Source organism: Adiantum capillus-veneris, chromosome 7 (assembly GCF_014529385.1).
Source record: "Adiantum capillus-veneris isolate H3 chromosome 7, ASM1452938v2, whole genome shotgun sequence".
Classification (NCBI taxonomy): Eukaryota; Viridiplantae; Streptophyta; class Polypodiopsida; order Polypodiales; family Pteridaceae; genus Adiantum; species Adiantum capillus-veneris.
In genome coordinates this window covers 165532265-165546144 of record NC_140937.1, presented here as the reverse complement: position 1 = coordinate 165546144, position 13880 = coordinate 165532265, and the positions used below count along the sequence as shown (strand labels likewise).

The 13880-nt window shown below is 40.9% G+C and overlaps 1 protein-coding gene and 1 long non-coding RNA gene across 5 annotated transcripts in view; both read left to right on the top strand.

Annotated features, from left to right (window-relative positions):
* LOC147454992 (Regulator of chromosome condensation (RCC1) family protein) overlaps nucleotides 1–8676 on the top strand; it is a 32433-nt gene extending 23757 nt beyond the window's left edge. Inside the window, exons 6-10 of one of the 4 annotated variants that reach the window (XM_086516847.1) lie at nucleotides 3040–3083; nucleotides 4344–4526; nucleotides 4632–4722; nucleotides 4840–4883; nucleotides 8159–8676. In XM_086516847.1, coding sequence (XP_086372973.1) covers nucleotides 3040–3083; nucleotides 4344–4526; nucleotides 4632–4722; nucleotides 4840–4883; nucleotides 8159–8293 — 497 coding nt within the window. In that variant the 3' untranslated portion in view covers nucleotides 8294–8676. Of the gene's footprint in view, nucleotides 1–3039; nucleotides 3084–4343; nucleotides 4527–4631; nucleotides 4723–4839; nucleotides 4884–5560; nucleotides 5920–8158 lie in introns of those variants that run through there. The other 3 variants (XM_086516850.1, XM_086516849.1, XM_086516848.1) reach the window with 3 other exon arrangements.
* LOC147454993 (uncharacterized) lies at nucleotides 3152–4345 on the top strand. The gene is made up of 3 exons (XR_015188724.1): nucleotides 3152–3652; nucleotides 3875–3952; nucleotides 4187–4345. It is a non-coding gene; the product is annotated as an uncharacterized LOC147454993 (long non-coding RNA).
* Nucleotides 8677–13880: the final 5204 nt, after the last annotated feature.

The window sequence follows — 13880 nt, the reverse complement described above, 5'->3', positions numbered from 1 at the left end:
GAAGTAAAAACTCGCTTGAACTGAAGCCACTTCGTTGGTGCCTCCCTCCGTAGAAGCAGGGTAGACCACCGGGTTTGTGCGTTTCCCTTGAGGTAAGATGCCGTCCTCCGGACCTTGGAACGCTTTCAATAGCGTCCTCTGGAGTACGTGATGTCAAACTGTTGGATAAAAGCGAGGGCCTTGTGGGTATCCTTAAAACGAGAAAAAGTATCTAACTTTATTGCTTGCCCACCCTCCTCAAATTCCTTGGGCTTCTTGCCCTTGTTCTCGAGAAAATTATATTGGTTGGCTCTATAAAAGTGCTTCCTCTTTGTTGAAAACATCGGTTCAGCAGTATCTAAACTATCCGAGGAAGAAGAATCCTTGTCTGAACCATCAAAATACTTCCGAGATCTTTGGATCTTTCTCGGATGAGGATGAATTGGACGTCACACGTTTCTTTGCCTTCTTGGCATTCTCAAAAGTAGATCTTCGACCCAATTAGGCTGGTTAGTCGTTTGCTCGACTTTGTTTCCTTGGCCACGTCTTGGTCTTCATGAGCTTGTTGACGTTCTACTGCTTCCTCGAATTCATTTTTGAGTACACCTTTTGAGCGGGAGTCCTTGGTGTAGTCATCTTCTTCAAGGCCAACTTCAGAGGTGAACAAATGGAGGTGCGCCATCTGGAATGCATCTCGTCAAGCGGGTGCTTGACAAAAAATTTCGCATTTTGAGGATCCTTCGAGTATTGAAGCATCTGCTAGGCACAAGCGTCAACCTTTGCAGGTTGATGTTGCTTCTCCATCCTTTCGCACTCAGTAGGTGGAGATGGCGCGTACTCTTCCGAACCTTCCGAAGATGGATGATGTCCATTGGAATCTTCACTATTCTCTCCCGAACCAGAGTGGTGGAGTACCACAATTTTCTTCTTGTGGGATTCGTCCACTGGATCCATGTGTGCTGTGAGTAAAGGGATCGGATCCTTTATAGAAGACTGAGCTCTGATGCCACTGTAACAGACTTGGACACTCTAAGTTGAGAATCTACCACAACACACGTGAGAAGACTGAAAGAACCGAGAAAGATGACACGGCACATCATAATTCTGCGCCCAAAGAGATGCCCCCAGAGATTGGCGCCGCTTTCGGTATTTCTTTATTGTTAATTCTTCACAACATACAATGTCCGAGGGTCCTCTTCTCAGCAGTGCTTCCAAGCTCATGTGTCCCGTGCCCGGGACTGAGGGCTTGTCACTCAATTTATAGGCCCTAGGCCTTCCAAAAGCAGTATACATGAAAAGCTTCAAATCTAAAAGCATATTGGCCCAAAAGTTAGCGCTAGGAGCAGCCAACGCGATTTGCAAAAATCCGTACAGGAGCAGTGCACATTGCAGAGATCTGTACGGCCTACCACATCATTAGCGCGATTCGCGGGCGTCAGTACAACTGCCACATCATCAGCCCTCCATGCTACTTTTTAGCCTTGTGTCCCTTAGGCCCCATTGGATAGGGCCCCATAAGTTGGAACAACTTATAAAATTGATGACTTTTAATTTTAGGCCTCTCGGATAGGTTCTGCAAGTTGGTACAACTTCTTTTGCATCTTTCAGTAGGGTTTTGACCCCTCTTTTCCGGAGTCCGTCCCTTAGGTCATGCCATGTCATCACTTTGTGACATCGTGGGCTGCCAGGAAGATAAAGAGAGAGGGGGCACTGGTTTCTGGCTGGTTAGGCAGCTGGCCTTTCTTAAAAATAGTGTGAACCTGCTAAAAACTCAGTAAGACCTTATAAGCTGAAAACAATGCTTACGCTCTCACAACCCAGGCGTTCGTGGATGCAATCTCATGCATAGATGCAATGCTAACATAAACCTCTTTATGGAAAAGCAACCCGCTTGTTTAGAAAGCATCTGTTTTTCTTCAAAGTTTCCTTTGAACCCATCTTCATTCAAGTGCTTGCTCATTCTTGTGCACAAATCTAACACCGTTTCGAATTTCCTCCCGACTATGGATAATTCCCTCTCCGATGCCCCGGTCACCCACCATGTGGCAAATCAGGAATAGCCATCACCTAGTCTTTCTCACGAAATTTACGGTACAATCTCCTTCTCAATGCTCTATATCACCCATCCCATGACGCATCATAGATGTTTGTTCTCGGATGGTCGAATACTTTTTCCCGATGCTCCTTGTCACCCATTCGATGTGACGCATCGGAAGTACCTGTTCTTGGTGGCCTTATGGATATTCCCGTTCATAGTGCTCCCATCATCACTTTGAATAATGCACTAGAAATATATGTACTCGGATGTCTCTAGTGAGAAAAAACCTCACTTAAAATTCCATAATTCATTTTAGAATGATTTTTCCTTTAGATAAAAGCCAATTTAGCAACAGATTCAAAACGCGTCGTAAGGCTACCCTACTATTGTCTTGAATGAGCATCTCGATGGAGATGTTTGAGACATGGAAACACTAGGTGACAACTATACAGAGCCTATTCTTGATCGTTACAAATCGCTCATTGTTGAAACTTGAGGTGGATGCCTAGTGGTTTTGCGATTAATGTAACACTTTATCAGATGATTGCCCTACTTCAATTGGAACAAAGAATCAATCTTATGTTGGAATGCGTTATCCAACGGAGGAAAACGAGCTATCCCCAAAAGTCCACACCTTCTTCATTACTTATGAGGCTCTGCTTTTGTTTCATGGACCGATCACCATTCATTGCTCTACATTTGTGATCAAGGTCGCACTATTTTATGACTTGTAATTTGTTGCATGGACTGCCCACCATTCATGGCCATGGGTTTGTAATCCAGATGAAAATGATATAAAAACGATGAAATATTACAGCTAAATTTGAACGGTGAGATTTCTACTTAAAAGGATTGTTTGGGATTGTTCGGTTAGGAACAACATGCCCCTTCCCCCCCCCTTCCCCCCCCCCCCCCTTCCCCTTTCTTTTCCCTGCCGTTCGCCCTTCGCCCCCAGAAAGAAATTTAGTTGGCCATTTTCTGCAGTTGGCTATGCTCAAAGTTTTTCTTTTTGTCTGCTACAGATGCTGGAGCGTTACTGACGTTTGGCTGGGGACTATATGGTCAGGTATGCGGATCAACTTTATCAATGTGCTGTGCTCTTGAAGTTGAAAGTTATCTGAGGAATTGACTTATGGTATGCCAAGCGTGAAAGGTTAAAGTAACTGTAGGTAATGACAATGAGGTTCTAATTGCTATATGTTTTAGAGGTATAAGTCCTGCTTTGCGGCTATGTCTGTAGGATATTCTTTTTTGACAATCACGCCTTCTCTAGGAGTAGAGAGTGTAAGGGGATGTAAGATTTAGCAGAGCTGTTTGGCTTCTTGGTAGTATCACACCTCAGTTTCTTTTCTTGTTTTGACTGTTTTTCCCCTGAGGGTCATGCGCTAGAGGAGTTTCAACAAAGTTCAGGTTTTACTACGCCTCTCTCTCGGTACATGTTCATTTGTTTCTCGTGTTCTGCTTTTCACATAATCCAACTTGCTACATGATGTTCTCTCCTATTCTCGAAGCTCTTTGGAACTGTGACAAATGAATGTTCTTAGCAGGTTATGTAGAGATGCAGCAGCAGAACCTGACATGACCGAGGCCTTTTAAAGGGGCACACTGGTGCTGAGATTACTACGATGCCTCCAGGTTCATCTCAGGCTGCTGCTGTATGTTGCCTCTGCAAGTATCATATACCACGGGGCCTCCAGGCCTCTCGAATTTGGTTTTTTACAATTTTATAAACAATCCTAAATTTTCTCATTGATTTGGACCCTAGGTGGTCATTGTGAGAATCTTGTGTAGTCTTATGAGATTGAATGGATAACACATTTGTTCCAAGCTGCAAGGTTCTTTTTTGTGCAAGGGTAGATTTTGAAGATTTTGAAGTTTCAAGCTGGAAGAGTGTCACATTGATGCGATGTTTTACAAACTGCTGTTCAAAGTCAGGTACTGGCAAGCCAAATTGCAATCTTTGTTTGGTAGAGGTTGGGGGATTGTTGGGGACTCACGTGGGTAGTGGCTCAAAGAGTAGTGTGCCTACTTTTTGAGTGTGTCGAGAGTTTTAAGATCGATTGTTTTAGTATGTGTTGCTAGCCACCTTTTGGGTGCGTTAGTTACTGGTACCACGAATCTTTCAGAGATTTCACAGTACTCATGTTTCTCAACAAGTGTAATGTTTAGGTGTTGTCCGGAGTCGAACTTGGACTTGTCAACGGTTACTGGTTTCTTCTAAAACTACACGTTCTGAATCTGGCCATTACTTGTAATGCTGGCATTCGTACTTTGCCAGTTCACGTACATTTCATGATCAGTACAGTGGTGTGTTGCGGTTTTGCAGTGTGGTCAGGGTAGTACAGATGATGAAGTTAGTCCTTGTTATGTGTCTTCCTTAGGAGGCTTGCCAGTCAAGGCTGTTGCGGCTGGTTTGTGGCATACTGTGTGTATTACTGAATCAGGAGATGTATATTCTTTTGGGGGCAATCAATTTGGTCAACTTGGAACAGGAAGCGATCAAGCTGAGGTATTTTTTGTGGTTTCTTGCATGTGATTTGTCCAAGGGTTTTCTTAAAGTTCAGCACTCCCCGGCTTGAGGCTTGTGCAAAGATATGATTGTTGTTTTATCCAGCTTCTTCCTCGCCTTTTGGACACTCCTGCTCTCGAAAATGTGCATGCAACATCTGTCTCCTGTGGTGCTCGTCATAGCGCAATTTCTACAGGTTAGTGAAAGACTTTGCCCAAAATTGCAGTAATGAGCTAGTGCTAATTGGACTTTTTCAGAAGTTGAAAGTTTTTGGAAGCAGTCTTACCCTGCTTGGTTTTGTTGGACGCTTTAGATACTGGCAGGATATTTTGCTGGGGCTGGAACAAATATGGACAGGTATACTTCTCATGAGTTCTAGTTTCTCGAGAGCAGAGGTTTATCGTGTTATTTGTTTTATCGTGTTATTTGTTTTCACTGAACTGACAGATATTTTTCTAGAGGTTTGTTGTGTTATTTGATTTCATACGACTGAACTAGTGGCAGTGTCAGGCATTCTGTTATCCTAGATATGGCTTAACAAACTGACTGATGAATGGTCACCCTAAACGCAAAAGTGAATTTTGTTTTTGAAGTAGGGTGTTTTCCATTTATGCCACTGCATGGGTAAAGAACTTCTCTAGCGCTTGCAATGGCAGAGATACAGGAGTGCCTTGTAAATACCATTTCAAAGTCCTATGCCTCCCTTTATTTCTTTCTGTGGACGAAAGTGTTGAGTCTAAATGGGTCATAGAGAAATGCAGAGAGCTTTGAAGCTATCAAGGCATTGACACCAAGAAATGGTATCAATGTGATTGCGTTTCTTAACATTGCCTTTCTTATGATGAACGTCATCATAACATTGCCTTTGTTATAGAAACACTGAAGATTATAATTCAAATGGCTTTTCTTTTGCATAATTATTTTGAACTGTTCAGAATCTCTTTTTTAAATAATGTCATGGGAAAGAATACTGTCTTCTTGGAAGTCAAATTTTGGTCTAGTATGAGTAGAGCTTTTGTTTTTGGTTTTTAAAGCTTGGCCAAGGTGATGCTGTGGACCGAAGTTCTCCTGTAGAAGTTCCATTGGAAGGAAGTTGTGCCAGGGAGATTGCATGTGGGTGGTGGCATACGCTGGGTTTAGTAGTGCAATCGACTTGAAGATCGTTTTGTATCCATCAAATTGAGGCATCTGGAGTGTGTATACGAGATACGAAAGGGAAAGGACATGGTCATGCTTCTTGTATTTTAGAGTTGAAGTGAACTCAGTACGTTATGTTAGCTAGGGCTTCTTGCTAACCAGGAAATCCGCTTTGTTATCTTGAAAAGTTGTTTCTCGCAAAACTCTAGAAAATCTTCGTCTCTCATTTGTGAGAGGGATTCCTACCCTTTCTTCATTTCGGCTTGTTCTTTTGCTTTTATTTCTACTAGTACCGCGAAGGCGGCCTCTCTCTCTCTCTCTCTCTCTCTTTTTCTTTCTCCCTCTTTATCGTGTGCACATATCGTGTGCACAGGGGCTTCTCTTAGTTTTAGAGTTTAGCTTTCATGTGGCAGATTTCGACACCTGTAAAGGGCTCTCCCTTCCGCAATATTATGTTAGTTTATATTTATTGTGCCTCCATTGTAATCGAAAGTAGATTTTTGGCTTTGGAAGAAGCGATGAGTTCAGATTCGTCAAGAAAGAGGGTGTTAGAAAGAACCCTGGTTTCAAATACTCTAGGTACAGATGGCATTTACATTGAATTTCTCCATATTTTGGTTCTCACCTCATAATTCAAAATTTATTCGTTCGTAGATGTGATATTGTAGTTTTTTTTTAAAATATTGTAGATTCTTCTGGGGTGTGTGTGTGTGTGTGCACATGCAATAAGAAGAGAAAAATGGTATACCCTTTGTATCACCCAAGTGTGGTAGATTGGTTATGACATATCCCTCTCGAATAAGATGTCTAAGAGTTCAACTCTCCTTGTCGGTTAGATCTTAAGGTCTCTTGGGATAGTTTCCTACGATGTCAAAATTCTCTTCTTCTTCTTCTCCTCTCTCTCTCTCTCTCTCTCTCTCAACCACCGAAACCGATGCTGAAGACGCTGAGATTGAGAAAAAACACGATGTCGAGAATGCCGAAGTCGAGATCATCGTCGAGAGTAGTGCCGGGTGTGTGAGAAGAGGGACGTGCTTATCTGTATTCGTTCTGAAATCAGCCCCTTCTCTCTCTTTTCGATGCGGATACCAAGAGAGAACCTTCTCTCTCTAGTCTCGCGTCTCGTTCCTCCCTCTCTCTTGTCGAATCTGAGTGTGTGTGTGTGTGTGTGTAACACACATCTTCACCTTGCTCCCTTTCTACTTGTAGACTTTCTCTCTCTCAATAGTGCTTTTTTTTGTTGTAGCTTACGATGCCTCTTCTGTAGCGCTTCAAAGTGGCCAGCGATACCTGGTTGTTTATGTAGCGCCATTCAACTATGCTGTCAGCGTTAAAAAAATCAACTCTATGCTTCAAATTCCGAAGCCAACCCTTCATCTCATCATCAAAAGTTAAGACCCTTGGAAATAAGCTGTAAAAAGACATTATTGAATTCAGCCAAATGAGAGCTAAAACTGTTGCTTTCTTTCATGTTCATGGCTGATTGTGTTCCATTAATTTCTGGATCTCATCTGTGTTGGAGCATGCTTCATTCGGCCTGGATTTTCATGAAATACCAGGGCCAAATCTTGTAATTTGACTATGGCGGTGGATAAAGTTTGGCATCAAATTTAGCTTGTACGAGGGCTTAAGTTTAACAAAGTGCAACTTCTTGGAAGATTTGTACAAGCAAATGATTTGTAACAATTGGGGCTTTCTTGCGATTGAAAGGATGTATCAAAAGGGTTTTGAATTTTACATTTTGATAAAATATTCTAGGTTGAACGGGCATGAGTGGCTACCAGCAATAGGAGGACCCAAAGCTGGGCCACAAAGTCATACCTTATTCTAAGCTGTGTCATACAAAGGCAAGGACGACTAGTAAGGTTTCATAATCTCAAGTGAAAGATCTTACTCCAAAGCAGTCAAGAATAATTGACAATAGTTGGTAATGACATCCAATTGTAGTAAGGTAAGATGAGGCAAAATTTCTTGCTCGCAAGGCAGAGCTCTTTCTATCATGCCTTTGCTTGCTGAGGGAGACAAAGATGCTCAATAGGGCCGACTATTTTTTACACTTTAGGAAGCTAGAATGATTCTCTCTTTCTTCATCTCCTAGTTTTGGGTTTGGATAGTTTCTAGGGCATGAATCCTAGACAAAGTTTTTTTGTGCTTGAGTTGATCAATTGTCATGATACAAGTTCCAATGCCAAGGGTGGTCATTCAAGCAATTCGCCACCTAGGCAAGCAAAAGTTACTTGGATCAAGAAAGGATTTTCAATCAAATGAAGTTAGGTAGTTCCTAAGCTATGTCATTTCAACATTGGGAAATCTAAGGTACTTTTATGATTCTCAATAAATGTATGATTTGACAAGGTCGATTTTCTATGAAAGCTCAACAAGGTTGATTTTATTTTTCCATGACATATGTATGTCGGCCCATGAGCATTCGTCAGCTATGAGCACAAAAACTTCATTATGTTTTATTCTTACAATGTCCTTATGTTTTATTTTAGGCATATTGCATAGAAGATTCCAAATTTTGGAATATGATACCAACATACAACTTGGGAGGCCTTGCAACATATCTGAGTGATATTTCATTGGGGGTCAGTATGAACCAGGCCAAGAGGGAATGCATGGTACATTGAACAACTCTCAATTTATCAGCATACATGGCTATGATCCAGATTCAAGCACAAACAACAAAAGTAGATTGAAATTCACTCTCAAGCAAGAATTTATTTATGAATTTCAAGAAAACTGGCCACAGAGGGGTGATAAGGTTGGACAATTTCAAGTTCTTCTTTTTGTGTGTTTAAACCTTTACTTTGGATAAGATTTCTTTTTGTGCAAAGAAAAGTGCTTTGAGAGACTTAACAAGAAGCAAGGCTTCTACTCCATGCCAAAGTACTACCCATTGATTTAAGATCAAGGGCAATGGCACATAGATTTGACAAATTGGCAATTTTGGGATATAAGTGTTGAATTGTGACGTATCCATGCCAATACATATTGTGGAAGGAGTTTATGATATCGACCCACCTGGCTATTCATTTAGACACCTCTTAATTGTGGTAACTCATTACAAATACTGAAGTGAGTTATAAATAAGATTCTACATATTATGTAAGATATAAATAGGTTACACAAACAATTTCTAAGGAAGAACAATGTGGAAAATCAAGATGTTTTTATTGGTTTCATTGGACCTCCTATTGAATCATGTATCGATCAGATGGATGTCTAGACCTGTGAGGGGTGCCATTGTGGAAAACATTAGTGTTCTTACAAAGATGTCACACTTTTGTGGTTCGAGGACAAACATGCTTCTCCAAGGGGGAGTAATGTCAGACCAAGGGCTAGGCTAAGGGCCAAGGCTAACATTTGGTTAAGAGGTCTATATGAAGCAGGCAAAGGGATTATATATAGGACAGTTGGGTGGTGAAGTGCATGTGGTTGTCCCCCACCTCAAATGATACACCTCAGATTTACAACCATCGACACAAAAATTATGCCATCTTGAGCATTGATTGCCTCATACAAAAAGATAAAATGGAGACCACACTATGTCCAAGACTCCTTATTCGTGAACTGTGAATAGATCACATCCAAGAGTTTATAAGATAATGAATTTAGGAACACACCGTATCCAAAATATGCCTAGCAACGATGAACTTTTTGCAACGCATCCATAGTGTTTTGTATATGTTACATAGGTTCCTTGCCAAATTCAATGTGATTTGGACTCTGGCACACAAGGTCAATCCATCAATAGATTGAATATCACAAATTTTATCCATCGCAGGACTGATCAATTGTCATTGATTTGGCCTATAGCCATGGATAGGGTTGAGTATTTTTGAGCATTGAATGCATTGACATGGCTCTTGATTTTGCAATAATCATTTGAGAAATTGCGGGAGATTTTATTGCTTTTGAAGCTACAAGTGCATGACCTATGCAAGGCACCTTGGAGAAGGGAAATTAGTAGATCATGCAAGGTGACCCATATTGGCGCCTAGGATCTGGCAGAGCATGCAGGGTAGTTGGACACTCGAATGGTCCATGCAAGTTTAATGGATTCCATGCAAGTCAATTCAAGTCCATGCATAATTCAATCGAAGTCCATGTATGGCAACTACATGTCCATGCAAGTCACCTGAAGTCCATGCATGGCAGGTGGTAGTCTACCTTGCATGGGAGGTTGAAATTCAAGCATAGCACTACTAGTGACCCTAGTGAGGTTGTAGTTCAAGCATAACAACTACAGATGACCCTAGTGAAGGGTAGTTCAAGCATGGCAGGTACTAAGCAACCACACATAAAGGAGAAGAACTAGCCCCATGTCCAAAACCACCTATCAAAGGATTGAACAAAAGCAAAAAGTGTACACACTTGGCACTTAGAATCTATGTAAACACACACATATCTCTATTTAAGGCGTTGATTGTAAGAACTCCTAGTACAATCCCTCTCTTGGCTTGCTCTCATAGAATCAAGGCGCAATCTCTCATGCACTAGAACTCTTTACATAAGTAAAAGAAATACCAAAAGGGCCACCTATTCAAGGGCCAATATTGCATAGAGGAGGAACTCCACCTCTCTCAATCCCATCCCTATCTCTCAGTCTCTCTATCTCTCACTTACTATGTCTTATATCGACATTATCTATGTGATAAAATTTTGGTTTACAAAGCTGAAATTTATTGTTTTGTTATCCCCTACCGCATGGGTAGTAGGCAAGTTGATCACAATGGTATTGCAAGTAGAGTTGATTTCTCTTCTACAAGAAATCCAACATCTTACTTTCAGCAGTATTAGAGAATTCAAGGGAGATCAATAACAATCAGCAGGAGGAGAATTATGAGGGAGTGGAGATCCAGGTCAAAGACAATGATGGAGCCATATGGACATAAAGAGTCTCTTGACAGTAAAGATGAGAGAGAGGTTGAATCAAACAACGTGTTCGCATAACTTATATAATGGGATGCCCAAAAAGACTACAAGGGAGGAAGCTAGAGTGTCAAGTTTGACACTTTTCATGGCTCCAAGGATGAACATAAGGCCTTTGCCTTCATACAATAGTTTGACAGAAGCTTTCTTGGGGAAATCTCATAGAAGCCTACAAGATTAGAACGCTTCCCTTTTCTTGAAGGGGAATGCTCGATAGTGGTGGTCAACACTTTTGTTGTAGGGCCAAGTTCCAAAAACATGGGGTGAATTTTTCCCATCTACGTGGTTGAAACTATCCTTTGAAGTAGATGCTCTCTTAGAATGGAACCAAATGCTACTTGAAGAGGAAGATACCCTTAAAGGTTATGATCAAAAGCTATAGAGTTTTAAGACATTTATATAGATTGCTAAGCTCCAGGACTAGTCAATCTAGTTGTATCCAGATCAACAATTCAAAGTTAATGAAAGTATGTGCAAAGATACATCAAGACCTCTATGGGGTCATGTTTTCCTGACAAAGTGGTTTCTATTGGTGAAAGCAATAGATACATACTAGTGAAGAACTCTTGTTTTGTTTTGAAAAGAAGGATCATGAAAGATCAAGTAACTCATCTTTAGATACTTAGTGGTGATACACTTGGCAGTATCTACAAGATTACAAAAAATGTAAAATGGTAGATCCTTCCAAATTATATGAAGGTGGGCCAAGTGTGAGTTGGGGATGTGGAGAGTGAATCGATAGATAACCCTCAGGTTTGGTATCCATGCCTTTAGACCTTTGTTTTTGTAGCTTCTTTAGAAAAATCTTGATCGAGTCGTTTCAGTAGTTGATGCAGTGCCTGATGCGTAAAGAAGCACACTTCACCATCCTTGTCAATAGATTGACCAACCTGAGAACATAGTAGTCACTTTTGTGTTAGTTTTAACACGAGCTGGCAATACTCTGCTCGTGGGACTTCTATGAGGGATGTAAGTTTGTAGCATACTCTTTGGATAACTAGTCCATTGGTACACCTAGATGGGTTTGATGTGAAAAGTGGAACCAAGGTGTGATGGCTAGTGACTGACCTGTGGATGAGCCTAATGTGAAAGGTTGGACTAAGAGGTAAAATCCAATGTGAAATGTTGGATCACCATGCTAAATCCAATGTGAAAAGTTAGACCAACATGGATGTGAAATGTGACTAGTATCTATTTTGATAGTATATGTGTTAATGATTGCATTATGGTGTGTAGGCCATATTGTGTAGGGACGCATTGGCACAATGATTTGTATACATGTTCGTAAGCCATGGTTACTCTTATTCTAAGTTTTATGTAGGTGTAATTAAGGACAATTACTCATCTTTTAAGGAGAGGGAATGCCACCAGTTTTGGCCATTGCAAGGTTGATTTGCAAATGTCAATGATTTAGCCCATAGCCATGGATAGGGCTGAATATCTACAAGTGTTTAATGCATTGATATACTTTTTGATTTTGTAGGAATCACTTGAGAACCTACATGAGATCTGTCGAAAATTTTGGTGCTTGTGAAGCTACAAGTGCTTGACTTGTGTAGGGTGCCTTGAAGAAGGTAAATTGGCAGACCATGTAGGGTGACCCATAGACTAGCAAGGAATGATCAGAAATGAGCAAGGATACTTGCATTTAGCATCTAGAAGAGCATGCAGGGTAGGTAGACACTCGGATGGTCCATGCATGCTAGGTAGGAGTCCTTTCAAGTCAATTGAAGGCCATGCATGATATGTAGCAATCCGTTCAAGTCAACTAGAGTCCATGCATGGCAAGTAGCACTCCATCCAAGTCCATTGGAGTCCATGCATGATAGTGACATTCTATGCAAAACAACTGGAAGAGCATGCAGGGTAGGTAGACACTCGGATGGTCCATGCATGGTAGTCCTTTCAAGTCAATTGAAGGCCATGCAAGATATGTAGCAATCCATTCAAGTCAACTGGAGCCCATGCATGGCAAGTAGAAGTCCATGCAAGTCAATTGGTTGATAGTTACATTCCATGCAAAAAAAATGGAGTCCTTTCGGGGGAGATTACAATTCATGCAAAGCAACTGGAGTCCTTGCATGGGAGATTATATTTCAGGCATAGCAACTACTAGGAAACCCTAGTGAGGTTTCACTTCAAGCATAACAACTACCACAAGACCCTAGTGAAGGGTAGTTCAAGCATGACAGGTACCAGTAAAATCACACACACAAGAGAAGAATCGACCACTAGTTTAAAACAACCCATCAAAGGCTCAAGCAAAAGAAGAAAGTACAGACACTTGGCACTTAGAATTTGTGTAAATTTACACACATCTCTATTTAAAGGGTTGATTTAGCCAAGTGTAAGGACTGCTTGAACAATCTTTCTCTTTGTATGCTCCCACAAAATCAAGGTGCAATCTCTCATGAGCTACTATAACTCTTTACATAAGTGAAAGAAATACCAAATGGGCCAATACCGTGTAGGGGAGGATTTCCACCTCTCCATCTCTCTGAATGCCATCCCTAACCCTTGTCTCTCTATCTCTCAATTACTCTCTACATTATCTATGTGCTGAGTTTTGGTTACAAAGCTAAAATTACTGTTTTTTTTCATACACCGAAGTAGGCCAAGAGGTGCTAAATTCTTGCAATTTGGGAGTATTCTTTGTAGCCAAACAAGATTTAAATCATGTACTTCATTTCATCGTGTCTTGTTCCTAAATCATACTTTAGGAACCATTTGATCACGTCTTGTTCCTAAATACCTTGCTACATTTGATAGAAGTCCATTGACAGAAGTCCAATGCATCTTGGTAAGAGCCTATGTGTCTCAAGAGATAAAAGATCCATATAAGAGCCTATGTGTCTCAAGAGATAAAAGATTCATATAAGAGCCTATGTGTCTCAAGAGATAAAAGATTCATATTCAGACCTATATCTCATCATTGTTCCTTTTGTGAAGATGATTTACAACCATTATAATAATAGTCATGGTATATCAACTTTGTCATGAAAATCTTTCATAAGTTAAAAATGCCAATCAACATTTTTTATTTTAAAGAGATTTGTATGCTTTTAAGTCGATTCTCTGTGCTGGTATAAGAAGCCAAAGACTGCATTTTGTGGGCATCGTTTTTAGATGTGAGAAATGCCCCTCCCACTTTATAAAAAATGATTTTCTAAGAAATTAAGGGGAGAGGAGGGGTGGTTGACATTGTAGCTCCATCCCATCAACAAACCCCCCCCCCCCCCCCCCCCCCCCCCTTCCCCCTCCTCTCTCTCTCTCTCTCTCTCT